Source organism: Rhincodon typus, chromosome 5 (assembly GCF_021869965.1).
Source record: "Rhincodon typus isolate 14 chromosome 5, sRhiTyp1.1, whole genome shotgun sequence".
In the NCBI taxonomy this organism is placed as follows: domain Eukaryota; kingdom Metazoa; phylum Chordata; class Chondrichthyes; order Orectolobiformes; family Rhincodontidae; genus Rhincodon; species Rhincodon typus.
The window spans coordinates 28,921,240-28,941,154 of record NC_063336.1 but is presented as its reverse complement, the minus strand read 5'-3'; the positions used below and the strand labels follow the sequence as shown (position 1 = coordinate 28,941,154).

Sequence of the window (19,915 nt, the reverse complement as noted above, 5' to 3'; positions counted from 1 at the left end):
AAAGCAGCAAACAGGCATTCAAAATCTCCTTTGAAAATAAAAACTGGCCCTCTTGCAACCTCATTAAAGTGTCAAACACAGCCGCAATAATAAAAAAATCTTGAATCCTTCCAAAATCTTTATTTCCTAATCCAAGTTATTCAATGGACACTGAAAAAGCACCTCAAAAATATTTTGTACATCATGGATACTGGTAACCACCATGCATGGGGAGAATAGCAAGCAGAGGGCAACATGCAAGAAGGTGAAAATGGGGTGGAGGGCAGCAAAGCCTATTGGGCCTGCCAATCATGAATACAACTGGGTCGCGTCACAGCAAGCTGAAGCAGGCCTTCATACATGCCTATCTTTATATCACCCACCACTGCCATTTGATGATAAGACATAGGAGATATTGAAATTAGGCCCTTTGGTCCATTGAGTCTGCTCTGTCATTTGATCCTGGGTGATGTGTTTCTCAATCCCATTCTCCTGTCTTTTTCCCCTAACCCTTCATCACCATACTAATGAAGAACTATCTCTGCCTTAAATACACTCAATGACTTGACCTCTACAATATTTTGCGATGAAGAGTTCCACAGATTCACATTCCTTTGACTGAAGAAACTCCTCCTTCTCCGACTGCCTCATTCAGCAGCCGTCACTCCAACACAGTTCCAGCCTAAATGAGGGGCAAAAGACTACAAAGTGGAGACTGGATTGCAGAATCAGGAAATTTCTCAATGCTCGGGTTCTGCCTCCTTGACAAAAATGCTCACACATTGTGCACTGGCTCCCACCCCACCTGTAGTTCAAAACAAAACAGGCCAAGAGTTCAAGGTTATACTGCCACTTTTGTGTTCGTGAGTTAAATCCACTTTCCAGTGACATAAATGTGGTAATAGAGCTGCACTCTAAGTTAAAACAATGATACATCTCAGAAGTTATACAACTGCAGTGACTTAATTCCTGATGGATTTGCTGTTATCGACTAGAGTAGATTTGGCAGTCATTGGCTGAATGAAACAGAACTTGTTAAGATAGTCTATCAAGATGTGAAATTAGTTGAAAAAACACCATTAAAAGTTCTCTTCTGGATCGCTTGTTTTTGAAGGATCTTGATCAAATGCGTAAGGTAAGAAAATCATAATTGTCATCAGCCATATTTAATGGAATGAGAGAGATGGCTTGCAAAATGAGATTTTTCATTTCAGCAAGCTGCCTCACAGCAGTGAGTAGATCTCTACAGTTTTGTCATTTAGATTAAGGGCATTAGGGGAAATATAAATTTTGTTTGTAATGTCAGTCCTTCCCTAAGGTAACCTGAATTGTTCTCTGTTGGTACATCATTTAAAACGTTCCCAAACCAAAAAAAAAATTCTTTACCTTCTTTCCTGTCACATTAGTATGCACAAAAATAAAACAAGAAAAAGTTCAATTCTTTTCCTGATAGAGTCATTCCTCTGTATTTGCGAGGGTTCCTTTCCTGAAAATCCCCACAAAATGATACGCTCTGCACTCGCAAATTTTATTTAAAAGTTAAAAATAGGTTAAAAATCATAATCATAGACACACAACTTTTGCCCATGGATGTTGATTTTAGTTGTGACCTTTTTTTGGAGCAGATAAGCGAATTCGCTATTCATGATTTCGCGGATACAAAAGATTTGCTGTATTAAATATTTCTGAGCTTTCAGCTTTGTACAAAGGTACAGCTGCAATTATGAGCAACTTTAATCTGTACATAGATTGGGCAAATGAAATCACTAACTATACTGTAGAGGAGGAATTCAAGAAGTATTATGGTATGGTCTTCTAGATCAATACTTTGAGGAACCATCTACAAAACAGGCCATCCTATTGTGTTGGCTTTTGTGTAGTGAGATAGGAAATAATTGAAATAAAGTTTTAACAGGACTAGACAGGGTAAATGCTGGAAGCATGTTCCTGATGACTGTAGAGCCCAGATCCAGAGGTCACAGTTTAAGGACATGGGGTAGGCCATTTAGGAACGAGATGAGGAGAAATTTCTCCATCCAGAATGTGGAGAGGCTGTGAAATTCTCTGCCAGGGAAAGCGATTCAGGCCAAGCCACTGCATGTTTTCAGAATGAGTTAGATATAGCTATTAGGGCTATAGGGATCAAAGGGAATGGAGTGAAAGCAGGAATATTGTACTGTGACAGATGATTAGCCACGATCATATTGAATGGCAGATTAGGATTGATGAGCTGAATGGCCTACTCCTGCTCCTTTTTTTTTCCTTTCTATCCTACATTATTTGTATAATGTATGACTGATATAATCAAATATAATTGTAGTATCTGACATGGCAGTAATTTTTGGTTTTATATATCTTTTAACTCATTTATCTCACTGTTGATTTTAGAAGTAGTGTATGTTTTGGAAACGCTACTTCCCTTGAAGATTTTCTGTTAAATTATAAAGTTAGTTCCATTTTCAAATGAACCATCTTCAACCTAATTTTTGCTTTCAGCAGCTTCACTAACTTCAGAAAAAAACTCAATTTATGAAGTAGCAGTTTTAGTTAAGAATTCTCTTCATTTTCAATTTACACAAGAGGTCAAAAAACCACCAGATATTTTGTCAACATATTATAAGCCTGGCCAGGTGACCGACCTTTCAGTGGAAGAGCATTTTGGTAACAGTGATCACAACTCCTTAAGTTTTAAGATAGCAACGAACAAGGGATAAGTCAGGGAAGGTACTAAATTGGGAGAGTGCAAATTATGTCAGTAATTAGGGAGGAGCTAGGGAGTGTTAATTGGGAGGAGCTATTATCAGGCAATCCACATTTGACATGGGAACTGTTTAAAGACCTGCTGGGGAGAGTTCAAGACTGGCACGTTCCAGTAAGGAGGAAGGATGAGGATGGCAAGGTAAGGGACCCTTGGATAATGAGGAAGGTTGTAGATTAAGTGAAAAAGGAAGAAATAAGTATACATAAGCTTTAGGAAACTAAAATCTGACAGGGTCCGTGAGGAATATATGGAAAGCAGGAAATACTCAAGTAGGGAATTAGGAGAACAAGAAGGGGCCATGAAATGACCATGGCAAGTAGGGTTTAAGAGAATCCCAAGGCATTCTATAGATATATTAAAAACAAGAGGATAACTAGGGAGAAGATAGGACCACTCAAAGATAAATGAGGGAACTTGTGCTTGAAGGCAAAGAATAGGGTGTGAGATCCTAAATGAGTACTTTGCGTTGGTATTCACCTGGGAAAAGATGGAGGACAGTGAGATTGGTGTGGAGCTTACTAATATGCAAAGGGATTTTGAATTCAAGAAAGAATTGGTGTTGAATCTCTTAAAGGCATTAAAGTGGATAAGTCCCAGGGCCCTATGGTATCTACACTAGGTTATTAAGAGGGGCAAGAGAGGAGATTGCTGGGGCCTTGACCAAGATCTTTATATTCTTGCTAGCTACTAGACAGGACCCAGAGGACTGGCGAGTAGCTAATATTGTTCCTCTGTTCAAGGAGAGAAATATGGATAATCAAGGAAACCGCAGACAAGTGAGTCTCACATCGGTGGTTGGGAAGCTATTGGAGAGAATTCTTATGGTTAGGATTTATGCACATTTGGAAAAGCATGGCTAATTAGGGACAGAGAGCATGGTTTTGTGCAGGGCAGGTCATGTCTTATTAACTTGATTGAATTTTTCAAGGAGGTGACAAAGGTGATTGATGAGAGTCGAGCAGTGGGTGTTGTTAACATGGATTTTAGTAAGGCTTTTGACAAGGTCCCTCATGGTAGGCTCATCCAGACGATTAAGATGCATGAGATGCATGGTAATTTGGCCACACGGATTCAGAATTGGCTTGCCCATAGAAGACAGAGGTTAGTGGTGGAAAGGTGTTTTTCAGGCTGGAGGTCTAGTGGTGTTCCACAGGAATCCACGCCAGGACTTCTGCTATTTGTGACATATATAAATGACTTAGATGAAAATATAGATGGGTGGGTAAGTTTGCAGATGGTCTAAAAACTAGTGGAGTTGTGGGTACTGTAGAAGGTTGTCAAAGGATACAGTGGGATATAGATCAGTTATAGATATGGGCAGAAAAATGGCTTAATCCAGGTAAGTACGAGGTGCTGCACTTTGGGAGATCAAACATTAAGGAAAAGTATACAATTAATGGCAGGACCCTGAACAGCATTGTTGTACAGAGGATCTTGGGGCTCAATTCCATAGTTCCTGAAAATAGCCACGCAACTAGGTGGGGCGGTAAAAAAGGCGTATGGTATGCTTGCCTTTATTGGTTGGGGAATTTTGTACAAGAGTCAGGATATCATTGTTGCAGCTTTGTAAGACTTTGGTCAGGCCACATTTAGATTATTGCGCTCAATTCTGGTCACCACATTACAGTAAGGATATGGAGGCTTTGGAGAGGGTGCATAAAAGGTTTACCAGGATGCTGCCTGGATTATAAAGGAGAGACTAGAAAAACTTGGGTTGTTTTCTCTTGAGCGACACAGGCTGAGGGGAGACTTGATAGAAGTCTATAAAATTGAGAGATGCATAAATAGGGTTGACAGTCAGAATCTTTTTCTCAGAGTTGGAATGTCTAATACTAGGGGGCATGCAGTTAAGGTTCAAGGGGGAAAAGTTCAAAGGAGACATGAGGGCCAAGTTTTTTTTAAACATGGGGAGTGGTAGGAGTCTGGAACGCACTGCCTGGGGTGGTGGTGGAGGCAGATACCACAGGGGCATTTAAGGGACTTTTAGATAAGCTCATGAATATGCAAGGAATGAAGGGATATGGACTAATGGCAGGCAAAAAAGATTAGTTTCATTTGGTGTCATGCTCGACGCAACATCCTGGGCCAAGTAGCCCGTTCCTGTGCTGTTCAGTTCTATATTCTAGGTTCTACTATGTGATAATTTTTTACAATCTGCCAAATTACCATATTGTAATCAACCTCTGATGTAACTACATGGTGCCTTTAGTGCCAACAGGAAATTGGAAATGGGCAGAACTGGAGGAAAATATTTGGTCTGTTTACCCAGTGTACAGAAGTTGAATAAATATCATTCTGTACTTCTCGGAGTTTGTAGTATTTTTTCACAAAATATGTTCTTCCAGCTTATAATGAAGGCAGTAAGCTGTAAACAATTACAACCTAGCTTTGAAGTAATTGAAATCCTTGATAATTTTATATTAAAAAAAAACTTAAAACTATAATTTGAAAAGTACAGTGGTAAGGTGTTTGATACTTATATTTTTCATACAAGTAAATTGTAATAATTAAAAGTTTACCATAGAAGTTAATTGTACCTTGTGCACCTCTCCAGTTTCTTGGACATAAATTCTGAAATGAAGCTAAAGGGAAGAAAAAATAAATTCTCTGAACCAACACCTCACTGCCTGCTCATTTGTTTGGTGCTTTTTACCATAGGTTAAGTAGGGCCATCAGTATCCTCTTGCTTTTTCTGTGGCTTTCTTCAAGCCTCCCTTAGTCCATGTCTAAATGCTACTTACACATAAAATTGATATTAAGAAACTGTTCAAGGCACTAGATTCTGCACAGGCTAAGGCCCTGACAGTATTCAGCATAGTATTGAAGACGTGCTCCAGTACATGTTCTGCCACTACCCAAGCTATTTCAGTACAAATACATGAGGAAGGGTCTAGGCCCAAAACGTCAACCTTCCTGCTCCTCTGATGCTGCTTGGTCTGCTGTGTTCATCCAGCTCTACACCTTGTTATCTCAGATTCTCCAGCATCTGCAGTTCCTACTATCTCTGAAAAACTGCCCAGCTATGTCCTGTCACCAGAAGGAGAACAAATCCAAACTGGCCAATTACTGCCCAATCAGCCTACTCTCGATCATCAATAAAGTGATGGAAGGTGTCATCAACAAGTGATCAAGCAGCATCTGCTTAGCAATGGCCCACTCACTTACGTACATTTTGGGTTCCATCAGGACCACTAAGCTCTTGACTTCACATGGTCTTGGTCCAAACATGAAGAGGAGCAAAATTCCAGGGTTGAGGTCAGAGTGACAGCCCTTAATATGACGGCTGTATTTGACCAAAAAAAAATAGCATCTAGAAGCCCTAGCAAAACTGAAGTCAGTGGGAACTCGGGGATGGCTGTTGGAGTCATACCTGTCACACAGGAAGATGGTTGTGATTGTTGCGGGTCAGTCATCTCAGCGGAAGTTCATTACGGTAATGTCAACAACCTTAAGGTGATTCATCAATGATCTTCCCTCAATCATAAATTCAGAAGTGGACATGTTCACTGATGATTGTATCATGTTCAGCACTATTTGCAACTCCTCAGATAATGAGGCAGTTCATGCCCAAATACAGGCTTGGGGTGATGAGTACAAGTACAATTCACATCACACAAATGCCAGGCAATGACATTCAATGGCATCACCTCACAGAATCCCCCACTGTCAACATCTTGGGGGTTACCATTGATGAGAAACTAAACTGGAGTAGTCATTTAGTATGGAGAGATGAGCAGGTCAGCAGTTAGAAATCTTGCAGTGAGTAACTCATCTCCTGGCTCACCAAAGCATGCCCACTTTTCACAAGGCTCAAGCCAGGAGTATGATGAAATACACCCCACTTGTCTAGATGAGTGCCACTCCAACAACTTAAGAAGATTGCCACCACCCAATACTAAAAAAGCCATGTGATTGGCATCACATATACAACCATACAGTCCCTCTGCCACCAATGCTCGATAGCAGCAGTGTATGTTATGTACCAGATGCACTGTAGAAATTCAAACAAACATTTTTAGGCATCACCTTCCAAACCAATGACCTCCAGGATCTGGAAGGACATGGACAGCAGATACATGGGAACACCACCAACTGCATGTTTTCCTCCAAGCCACTTACCAACTTGACATGGTAATATATCGCTGTTGTGTGGCTTTAGCCAAAATCTTGGCTCATCCTCCCTAATGGGTGTACCTGCGCTAAATGTATACATTTCACCTCATACAACAAACCTGCCATTCCAATCAGTCTGGTGAACCTTTGGTGCACTCCCTCTAAGGCATATTTCTTAGGTAAAGAGGCCAAAATCACACACAATACCCCAATCTCACCAAGGCCCTAATTAGCTACATTAAGACTTCCTTCTCCCTGTACTCAAAGCCTCTCACCTTCCTAACCCACTTGCCTTACTAACTGCTTGATGTACCTGCACGTTTGCTTTCAATATGCAAGGACATCCAGATCTCTTTGTACATTAACAGTTTCAAATCTATCACTACCTGAGTAAAACTTTGCCATTTGTTTCTCACAGGGTAATGGTTATTGCTGAACAATCTCTCCAACCCTGAAGTCCTATTTCTATTTGTTGCTAGTCAGAATTCCCCATTATGATAAAAGTTCCATAGATTTTTCAGATTCATAAAATTTCTTGAAACGTTTATTATATATTAAGCATGTATTCTAATTCCATGTTTCCACTCTTTATTTTGGTTTGTTTGAAATTTATAAAAAGTGAAGAATAATCAACACATCTTACTTCGTGGTTTGCTGTGTCTGAGAAACTTCCAAATATGTGATTTGCCGTTTGATGACATCAATACTGTTAGTCAGAGATCACCACTATTAAAAGCCAGAATGAAATCAACTCTAAAAATGGTGAAAACCATTCCACATTAATCACCAGATCTTTGTGAACAGTTTTCATCAAGGCCAGCAGCAAAGCAATGTCACTTCACTGCTGACTATCAAGTGCAGACCAAAATTGTAGCATCGTAAGAAGCTCAATCCATAATTTATCTTTTTACAAAAATACTTTGAAAGGGAAGGATTCCTTTAGTTTTGAATCCACACTCAAATTGCAAAATATCAAAGAAACAATAATCAATAAAACTTGTTATTTAAGATGTCACAAGCTCCAGGTAACAACACAAACAAAACATTTGCCTTTCAATTCATAGTTGGAGAAAACTCTATTCCATCACAGACAAGTGTTACAAATCCCAAGCAAAAGATTAGTGAAATGGATAATCATGTCATGAAGTAAGCTGTGATTATAATTAGATCAACACCTTTAATAAATTCATTTAAAACAGCTAATTTGCATCACTTCACTTATTCAATGTCACTGAGCCACACTGAATATAGACTCATTACTCCCCAGTGAGCCACACGCTGCTAGCTTACTGGGTTTTAATTAAGCGTGTAGGCTCAAGTCAAATGACACCACTGTGATGCAACCTGTAGAATGGAGTGATCCAACAGAATCTGAAGAAAAGTAAAATTTCTAATTTTTAAAACTGAGCCTGTTAGATTTTGAAAGACAATGACCAGATTTTGCTGGTGCCTGCTTCCTTAAGCAGTCTTGCACATTCATATTTAGATTCCGTTTTTGTTCACAAGGTTGCTAAATGCCTAAGTTGATAATGGTGCATTGGGCAACAGATTATCTTGGAACTTGATGAACTACAATCCTTAACCAACTAGATTTAATATTGAGAAATAAATGAAATGCTGAGATGGAGAACAGAGTGCACAAAAAGAAAAATAAGACAGTGAAAGAAAGATTAATTGAGAGGGAGAACAACAGACTAAAAGGAAAAATACTATGAAATGTAAATTTTACAATTTGGCATTATTAAAATGTCCCAAAACAATCCACAGCATTTTTTTAAAACTCCATGGGGAAGAGAGGCCAATGGACAATTAGCAATTAGTGCATTTTTAAAGGGATAATTACTAGACTTAATCATCTGTTAAAAATTTAAACAGCAATTAATTGAAAATACAGCAACTCTAAGAAAGTAGTTAAAAATCACATGACACCATGTTATAGCTGTCACGTGATGTTTGACTTTATCCACTCTCATCCAACACCGGCACCTCCACTACATGAAAGTAATAAGGCAGTTAAACACTTTTGTGAAATTAATACTGTTTACATAGAAGTCAGACAGCAACTTGCATAGATTTACAATTCATAACTCTTCCTCACAACATGTTGCTGGAAATTTTGCTTATGAATTATAGTACGTTTCATTCAGATGTTGCCATTTTTCAATGGAGAATTTGTACTTTATTCTTTCTTATCTTTACCTCACTACCCCTCTTGAACCCTTCACTGCTTGTCTCACAGCTAACACTCGATGAGCAGAAATATCAGCTAACTAAATATTGGCAAGATTGAAGCCACTGTCACTGGCCTGCCTCACAAGCTCCAATCTCTAAACTACAAACTTAATTTCTATTCCTGACAACTGTCTAATGTAAACCTGATTGCATAGTCTTGGTATTTTATTCAACTTGTAAAAAGAACTTCCAATTACATATCTGGACTAAGACCACTTACATCCACTGACACAGTACCACCCTATTCCAGCTTGCCTTGGCCATGCTTCAATACTCTATACTTTCCTGCTTGGCATCACCCACTTATAAATTAACCTCAACCCTCTTCATTGAAAACTCTGCAGTCAATGTCTAAATTGTACCAAAGTTCCTTCACCCATCAACCCTTGTGCTCATTGTCCTATTCTAATGCCCAGTCAAGCACATCATCATTTGTAAACTATCTTCTATTTCTTTTAATTTCTTCCATAATCTCACTGGTCCTCATTTCTCAAATCAGTTTGAGCCCCGCACTGTTCAAAATAACTACAGTTCTGTAATTCTGATCTCTTGCATCCAATGTTAACTGCTCTGTCATCAGCGGCCGTACCTTCAGCCTCACATCTGGAATTCCCGACCAACTATTCTTAAATTTGCTTTTGTCATTTCACTCTCCTAAATATACCTTCCAACAATCTGATTTTCCAAATATCAAAGTGCAAAGTCCATTTTCCTTTGGAAAGAATATCGAGAAAAATTATGATATAAATCTATTTTAGCTAAATCAGATCAGTTGCTTATCAATTAAAGAAACATAATAATACATTTCAGATAATTGAAAAAATTTCATTCTGGTCAATTCTTTTTTAAAAAAGGATAATTTATAAATTTTATAGAGCAAATGAATTTATTTTTCATTTTAGGTTATCCATTACTTCTGTGAAGTTATTCATTTGAGCAATTGATTTGAACATCAGTAAATTCATATGAATTATATGCATTTAAAAAAATAAACAAAAATGCAGCTAGCAACTCAAAGTTGCTTTCTAAAAGTATCATGCATGTTTATCATTCAGTTTTACTTTGGAATATTTTTACTGTAGATTGGATGGCAAATTCTCTTTTAGAGAACAAACAGCTCATTTGGAACAACAAAAATACGTGGTAACTTCTTAACAAAAACTACCCAAAATGTGCAAAATCAGCTTTAAATGTTACTATCATAACAGTTTTCATATTACAATAGCTGCCAAACACAACTGATTAGAATAGATCTTCTATAACATCAAAGCCAGTCAGCATTCTTTACATTACACGATGGGGCTATTCTTAGCATTTCAGCATCTCAATTTTGGCAATTGTTTAAAGCCGAGTGCCACAAGAGAACGTTAAAATTAAGGCTTTGTAGGTCATATTCATATATTTTTGTCCCAGGTATTCTACATCGACACTCAGCAAGCAACTCAAGATGATGGGGATAATGCACAGATGAAGAAGTTGTACATGCAATTGTTAATTCAAACTGAAGGCTGAAACCTGCTGTCTCATTAGTTCAAGCAGATGGATCAGGATTAATGACTGAATAGCCAAGTTTTAATTTCCCAAAAGCCAAACAGAGCTGAAAACTTTTCATAGTATGACTTGAAAAATCAACAAAAAAAAAGAAACTGAAACAAGCTCCATCTGTCATCCCAAATGCCTACAACTCGTCTGTCACCTAAGGTTCTATATTTTCAGAAGAAACACACTGAAGCTTTTTTTACGAATAATGTAGCAACCTCCCACAAAGCAATCAGAAACATAATCCATTTCAACTTTTATGCCTGAAGAAAATACTTCAAAGCACCAGGGGTCCAAAACTATTGTGCATTATCTCTATAACTGCAAAAAAGCAACAATGTTTACTTCATGCTGCAACAGGGGCAAAAATAGCAAAAAAAACAAGACGACAACGAATTAAAATACACAAAGCAAAGAAAATCAAGCATTTCTACACAATAAGCAATGATGATCTGGAATGCTCTGCCTACAAAGGGTGGTGAAAACCGTTCCCATATTAACTTTCAAAAAGGTTTTGTATCTCAACTTCAAAGTGGGGTTTGTGCGAAATGAGAAAATTTGTGGTATTCTTGGGTGGTTCAGACAGAGAGTGGGCACAGCTACATTTGGTAGAATGGACTCCTTCTGAGTTCTATGATTTGATTATTTAAGAAACAACAACAAAGTGCAATGAATTCTAATAATAATAAAGATATGAACAGCAGGCACACCTAGGAGAGGGAAACTCCTTGTCCCCACATTGAATGAATATTGCTCTCAGATTGAAAACTCCTGTCTTATCTGAAGATTCTCACAAAAGGTTTCTTGGATTCCTAAACAAAATTCAAAATAAAGACTTTGTGGAGAAACAGTTAATGTTATCAATATGAGCTTTTTTTTCCCCTCCTCATACAGAACTCGAAACATTAACTGTTTCTTTTTCCCCAACATGTTACCAGACCTCCTAAGTTTCTCCACATATTCTCCTCTTGTTTCAAAATTCACAATATTTTGTTTTTATAAAAAATAAAGATTGTTCAGTGATAGCACCTCTGTCTGCCCACTGTAACAGAACAGGAATTTTGCATCAGTTTTTCCTGCACATAATAGAAGTAACAATGCAAAAGCAGTGATCAATCAGGAAATGGAAGAGATGGAGGAATGAAGGAAAATTACAACAACCAGAAAAGTAATATTGAGTACATTTTTGAAACTGCAGGCAGGCAAATGCCCAGATCCTGCTGAACACTGTCCTAGAATCTTACATGAAGTAGCAAGAAAGGTAGTTGATGCATTAGTTTTAATTTTACAAAACTCACTTGATTTAATTGGAAGAGAGAGAATATAACTCCTTTATTCAATAAGAAAGGAAGACAGTAAACAGGAAACTGCAGGCATATTAACTTAGTATCTATCACAGTGAAAATGTTAGAAGCTATTCATAATGAAGTTACAGCAGAGCACTTAGATAAGTTCAAGTTAATCAGGCATGGTTTTGTGAAAGGGATCATGTTTGACCAGCCTGTTGGAGTTCTTTGAGGAAGTAATATACTGTGAATAGAGTGGAACCAGTGGATGTACTATACTTCGGTTTCAGAAAGCAGGAGCAGGAGCATGCTGGGCCCATAACCCAGAAGTCGATGGATCGAAACCATCCCTTGCTATTTCCATTAACAAAGTGGTATTTGTTATGTCAGTAGTAGCAGATGGGTAGCATGGTGGCTCAGTGGTTAGCACTGCTGCCTCACAGCACCAGGGACCCGGGTTCGATTCCATCCTTGGGCGACTGTCTGTGTGGAGTTTGCACGAGTTTCATCCAGGTGCTCCAGTTTCCTCCCACAATCCAAAGAAGTACAGGCGAGGTGGACTGGCCATACTAAATTGCCCGTAGTGTCCAGGATGTGTAAATTAGGTGGATTAGACATGGGAAATGCTGGGTTACAGGGAAAGGGTAGGGGAATGGCTCTGGGTGGGATGCTCTTCGGAGGGACAGTGTGGACTTGTTGGGCCAAATAGTCTGTTTCCACACTGTAGGGATTCTATGAAAGCATTTGACAAAGTGCCACATCAGAAGTTTATTATGGAAAATAAAAGCTTATTGTGTAAAGATTAGCATGTTGGAGAAAGAAGATTGATCGGCTGACAGAAAGCAAACAGTAGGCACAAATTGTTTACAGGTTGACAAAATGGAATGTGTGGTAGGCCACATATTGGTGCTGGGATCTCAACTGTTTCAAGTTTATACAAGTGACTTGGATGAAGGATAAAGGTCTGGTTGCCAAATTTGCAGATGACACAAAGATAGATAGGGAAATAAAATGTGGAAAGAATATAAAGGAGCCTACAAAAGCATTACATTATTTAAGTGAATGGGAAAGGATCTGGCAAATGGAATATAGTGTGGGGAAATAAAAAAAATCTAGAAAAACAATCCATTTTGACAGAATGATCAAAAAAAAACAGAGATCACAGAGCTGAGATACAGAACAATCTGTTTGTCCTGCTGCTTGAATCGGATAAGATCAGTATGCAGGTACAGCAAGTAATTAGAAAATCTAATAGAAAGTTTAATCTATTGTGAGGGGAATTGAAAACCAAAGTAATGAGGTTATGCTTCATTTCTTTAGGGGACGAGTGAGACAACATCCAAAGTGCTGTGTACACTATTGATCGTATTATGTAAGAAGATGTAAATGCACTGATAGTATGTTAGAGAAGGTTTACAAAACAAATATGTGGAATGGGTGGGTTGTCTTATGAGGAAAGGCTGGAAAGGTGAGGCTTACATCCGCTGGAGGTTAGAAGAGTAAGAAGCAATTTGATTGAAATATACAAGACTGCAAGACCTGAACAACATTCAGGCTTGGCTAAAAAGTGACAATATTCACACCACACAAGCACAAGGCAGTAACAATTGCTATGACCAAGGATGGAGGAGTACTCCCTTGCTCAGTCTCACAACACCACAGGTCGCAACATAAAAAGACGCTCTCCAGTTACCAAGATGACTAATTAAATACCTTTGCTGTATCAAGTTTTAAACAAAAAAGATCAAATCAACTGGGTTTTTTATTAAAAACAATTAGAGATCTGTTGTTCAGATCTTCTGGCACGTGCGGTATCCTCATAACATCGTCTCCATCAAGTGAGAATCTAGCCATTTCCCCTTAATGTTCAGTGATATTACCTTCAGGTGAAACTTCCACTATCAACATCCTGGTGTTACCATTGACCAGAAACTGAACTGGACCAGCCATATTATATATACTCTTGCTACAACAGCAAGTCAGAGGCCAGGAACTGTGCAAGTCACCAATCACGCATGGTTGCAGACAGGCTTACTCAGGAAGTACAATCTTGAGATATTCCTCTAATCACACTGTCAAAAGAACAAACACGTTTCACCTTGAACTGATATAGGTTTGATTTTCAAAATGAGAGCGATCAGCTCTGAAGAAATCATATCAGACTCAAAACATTAACTGTCTATGTCTTTCTCTGCAGATGCTGTCAGACCTGCCGAGTTTCTCCAGTATCTACAGTATTTTGTGTTTATTTGTATGTGGAGGGGTTGTTGCCTCTTTTGTGTGTATCTGTGATTAGCATTCTCTTTAAATTTAAGATGTCACCCATTTAAGACTTAGTTCATTCATATGAGTGAAGGTCTATGTACATACATATGTTCCTAACCCTTAATCTTACAACCTTCTTGTTAACAGGATGAATTTGTTTGTGCGCTGTCTACATATCAAGAGACAAGATAGCTTGGCACCACAGCAACACGGAAACTTACATTGATTATCATGTAATTTAGCTTTTGTTTTAAGTACTTTGTGCATTTTTTTTGATGTTTGAGCAGTATAGTTGAGCAGAATACACACAAGACTCATTTTTGGTCGCTCAAGGAACAAGGGATGTGTGGAGTGCTGGTGGAAATGTGGAGATGAAGCACAAGATCAGTAGTAAATGTTTTGAACGATGCAGTACACCCAAGAGACCAAGTGGTCTACTTCTGCTCCAATTTCTCATGTGCTGGTGGTTTGTCCACTTCCAGGATGATTCCCACAGACATTTCAATCAAGCCATGAATGGGCTAGTAATTACTCAATAAAAACCGAAAGAACCGCGGATGCTGTAATTACTCAAATTGGCCTCTTCAGAGAGGATTTGCCTCTAGGAAGATCGCCAACACGCAGGAACAAGTCAGCCTGCTGACTTGACATTTATATCACTGACATTTCCCACAGACCCAGCTTCAAGCACAGACCAGAGAGTCTGGGAAGTTTTGACCCAATTTTGCCTTGGATCACTGCAAGAGTACAGGGGTTAATTTTTTTTTAATGTATGTATTCATTCATAGGATCCGGGCATTGCTGTCTACCCATCCTTAAATTTGTTGGATTGAGTAGCTTGCTACACGATTTCAGAGGGCACTTGATTCAACCACATAGCTGTGGAATTGGAGTCACATGTAGGTAAGAACAAATAAACAGCACAGATTTTCTTCTCTAAAGCACATCAGTGACTTACATGGGCTTTTATGGCAATTGGCATGGTTTCAGTTTTCTCTACCAAAACCTATTTTCACCATTCGCCGTGGGTGGGGTTGGAAGCGTGGTACCAGACCATTAGCTTGCTACCCTGGATTACTAGTCCATTGACATTACAACAATATCAATAGGCCCCCTGAAGGTGCAGAGCAAAGCTTCATAATGGAGTCAGTAGTATAGAAATGAACAAAAAAAAAACATAAATGTTAAATTTTCGAACATTTTTAACATGTTGAATGACACCTTGTTTTTTATTTGCTGAACTAAGACTTTAACTATGTACTGAAACCAATATGATGGTCAGCTTTAACTTCAGTCATGCACAAACAGGAATTAGTGGGAACTTCTATTTTTGAAACATTCTTTTCACGAACACTGATTATTTCTGGTCTCTACTCCCAAGCTTCCACTACATAACAGTGCAAACTAGAAAAGTTCTAAGTAGACTTCAGTGCAATAATGTCAGCACCTACAGCCGCTGTGATTTTTCCTTCACTTTAAGTTTGCATGTTTGAATTGTGAATGAGTGACACATGGGTTTTTTTCACTGTGTCTGATGAATTAGTGACATACGTGCAGGAATTTCTGTAGACATGTGATTTGTTTTAAAATGGTTGGAGAAGTAACTTTCGAAACTACTGAGTTTTTGTATCGACATTTGGAGTGTTTACAGATGAGAAGGCATCAAGGTTTCTGCTAGAAATTCTGGAATTTTAAGTTTAAGCAAAACACACAACATGGAAAATGGTTTTATTGTAATTTTCAGTTTTGGAGCAGTTCTGCAGAAGTTCTTGGATGAAGATGGATGGATAAAATAGTGCTTTTGAGAAGGGCAGAAAATATTAAAACTAGATTACCTTAGAGTAAGGTGTTTAGTGTTAGTCCCACACCAGAAGTATTTGGAAAATAAAATCCTGAAGAAATTGAGTTGAAAATGTTTAAACTCATGTATGAGTGGTCCAGGAAAAGTTGATCATTTTCCAGACCAGGAGTTGAAGTCACAGTTACCTTAAGGCTACTGTGTTATTGAAAAGAGATTTTTTCTCTGATATAAGTGCTGTACAAAGGGTGCTTTTGATTACTATCATAAAAGATTTTTGTGATTAATGAGATCTTATTTTCATTACGGGTTTCAAAATATTTTAAGGCATCTTATGTGTAAATAGTTTGTCTGTTCTACTTCACAATTTTTGCATAATAAACTTATCAGTTTTAATGTTAAAACTGAATCTGCAACATTACATACTTATATTTCTGAAGGAGATCACCTCATTAAAACCTCATTATCTGTAAAGCCAGATTTGATCCTGGGATCTGATTTATTCAGTAAAAAACATCAGCTAGGATTATGACAGAAATAAAACATCCTCAACTAGAGAAGGGATGAATCTCTAGTCCCAACAATGGACCTACAATAAAACAGCCATTGAATATAAGAAGATAAAGACAACTCTTTATGAAAAGATGGTGCTGTAGTACAATCTATGTTATCATGTTTTACCAACACGATTGGTCATTTTCACCCATATTGCTGATTTCTGCTCCGTACTGCGAAAATTTATGCAGTGATCCTATGACCATATGACAATATGGCTCCAGTCCTTTGGTCACTTTAAGAATGTACACTCATGCTGATTTTGTAAATTCTCCTTACCTGGTATCCTTCCTTCAGTTGCATCAAAACCTTCTCATAACATACTTCCTCCATGTCATGCAGTTGCTGCATCTACAAAACAGAAAATATTATGGTTGAATAAAAGCGAATAATTTATTTCCAAATCTGTTTCAAAGTGGGCAACAAGGTTGGAAAACGAACAGGTCTCCTCACTTTGGCCCCCCAGAATCCATCAGCCATAAGACCAGATATATATATATAGTCATTTATGTGTACATTCCATTTCTGTGATGCTGCTGAATAGGGCTCACCAGTTCCTTGGCAACTAGAAACTCTCATTGTCAAATTTAAGCAACGCATGTAGTAAATTTATTAACTTGTTCATTTTTAGGTTGTGAGAAGATAATGTAAAGAATTAGCTGATTAAATTAGCTCTTAACCAGCTAAAGAGGTGTGCACTATGCCAGAATCAACTCCTGAACACCATTTCCGTAAACTATTAGTCTGTAACACTCACCTCCAAAATCCAAAAGACGTCGTAACCCTGTTAACATTAAGATTCTGTGCCACCTCTGTTGATTCCATCCCCCAGAAACCATCATCCACCACTTTTGTCTGTCTACCAGGTCAATACTCCTTTCAGGCATCTCTTCCCCTAGCCTCATGTTTTTTTAAACTTTCTCTCCAGATCTCTTAATTCTCTTTCAAATACGGTCACTCCATGGGACCCAACTTTTACCTTTGCAACTGAACAGAAAAACAACTTTCTTTGCTGGCTGTTCTCTCAGCAGACACCATCTGCAGAATGGTTCCCACTCCTTCTTCCATTACTCAACTCTCCTTTTTTCAGAACAGCAAATCATGCAACTTTCCTTCTCAATGCCTCTATCCTTTTACACTATGGCTCCCCTCCAATCCTCAAGTAGTTTCCGACATGTTTGAAAGTATTACTCCTTCCCAAAATTTTACTTGTCTTTCTAGCATCTCCATGTTTTGATCTCTCCACACAGATCCTTGCAACTGCACTGAAACAGCTAAAGCAAGGTCACAAATTATGTCCTCTGAGACAGTGATGTAGCGCATTTATCCACACTACTCTTCATTTGCCATGTATTTGCCCACTCGGCCTGTCCCAATCGCGCCGCATTTGGATGTGCTTCCAATCAATTTCATTCTCTTCATGTAGTGAATCAAGGAAGAACAGGAATGTGCAACTCAGAACTGATTGGGGAATAAATTTCAATAAAATTAGAAATTAAAACAGGTGACAAAATAATGTTTTACCGTAATTTTTAAGTTTGACCATAACTATTTATTGTAGCTATCAGAAGATTAATGTTACACGTAAAGTTAGAGGCAAAACAATTATTTTAAGCTGGATTTTAAGTCATGAAGTTCACGTATGATTAAGACAAGCTTCACACATATTTAAGGCAAGCATGGGAAAACTGATGTTAGTCTGCAGCATTTGTTTAAGCTATATTGATGTATGCTTTTGATAAAAATGTCAACTAAAAGAAGGCATTGCACTATAACAGTGAACACTATTCACTATGCACTATAACAGGTGGCACACTGTTCAGCTTTTTTGGTGTCAGCCTCACAGAGGTCTTTCAACCAATCCTTAAACAATTTGTCATCCTTTTTGAAAGTAACAATAGGTATGCCTTATTCAAGCCTGTTCTTCCAGTTTTCTTCCAAGTGATGTTCCAATACCAGCCATGGAAGAAATGCACTTGTTCCCCATTGGTTTGGGAACAAAACTCCTGTGCATGTGTGTTATGTTTTAGAGCTGTTAAATCAAAGGTTCACAATGAATGGGTACTGACCACGGGGAAAACAAAACTGCAATCACCGGAGTTAAGTTGACTTTTCTTCAGTTGTTGCAATGCATCCAATTCTAATCCTCACTTCTGGCAATGGTTATTGAGGTTCGTTTGAAAGATGTCACATCACTGATTTCTTCCAGTTCTCACGAAACTATTCCAAGATGACGTTGGCATCGGCGAGGTGGACTCGGGGCGAGTGACGACACCACAGCATGACAACTTCAACGTTGGTGGGTCCAGCACAGGCAGAGGTCAGGCACAGAACTCGAGAGAGTGGCATTAGTGGGGCCAGTGCAGGCAGTGTTGGTGAGCCTAACTAAAGACTAGTGACAGCAGCTGTGGTACGGACAATCTGGACATTTTCTTTTTGTTTCTGTTTCTTAAATTTCGGCTCTTGATTTTAATTCTAACTGTTGTATCCTAACATGGCTCCAGCTAGTAGTGACTCTGTACACTTACCACTGTACTCGAATACAGGTGACAGTAAAATCCAATCTAATGCATTATTATTTTATTCAGGTTTGAGACCTTTTATGCATTCAACACTCAGTTTCACTTATTGCTATCTTATTGCAGCCAAGGTAACTCTAGAAATGTTTTGACGACACTGTAACATCAATATTTTTGGAGTAAGCCAGGTAACCATTCTTCATTCACTTGTCTTCTTCATCTACATGCTACTTCTTGGTAATGTCATGCACAGGCATGTAGTCAGTTTTCAACTGCTCTATATATCCACTGCCTTGCTCAATCTTCCACTACCTCTGTGATTATACAGCCTGCTAGATATCTAGACTAAGACAAGGTAAAATATGCTGTAGTTGAAATTAAAGACTGGAGCCATTGGCTTTAATCAAATCTCCTATTCTTGTCACTGGTTCATAACTTTTCACAGCCAAAGTTTTGAGTCAGACCATGCAATCCGTTAAGCCCTGAGACAAGTGACTAGCATAAATACACGTCATCCCCAGTCCACCAATTCCACATCATTGCTTGCTTCAACCTCATCAATAAAATCTTCCATCCTCTATTTCTTACGCAGCTCTTAGGCATCAACGATGATTTGATTCCATTCTAGTTCAATGACACTGAGATGGTTGATATGTGCAATACACAAGCTTCAGATTGATAACACAAAAGGCAGGTGACATTTGAAGCATCAGATTGAGTTGCTGGGCATATTGTGCTCTTGCTTTCATGCGTGACATCATTTCTGTTTTCGACAAAGTCCTTCAATGTGTTTGGCATCTTCTCAAATAAACATTCACCATTTTGTTTTGGCACAAGCCAGGGACTCTCAACATTTAGCAGCACTATG

General features: G+C 38.4%; 1 protein-coding gene across 2 annotated transcripts in view; it reads right to left on the bottom strand.

Moving 5' to 3' along the window:
• Positions 1 to 19,915, bottom strand: part of ascc3 (activating signal cointegrator 1 complex subunit 3) — a 494,022-nt gene that overhangs the window by 329,439 nt on the left and 144,668 nt on the right. For both annotated transcript variants that reach the window (XM_048596924.1, XM_048596923.1), the window contains exon 13: positions 16,808 to 16,879. In XM_048596924.1, coding sequence (XP_048452881.1) covers positions 16,808 to 16,879 — 72 coding nt within the window. The remainder of the gene's footprint in view (positions 1 to 16,807; positions 16,880 to 19,915) is intronic.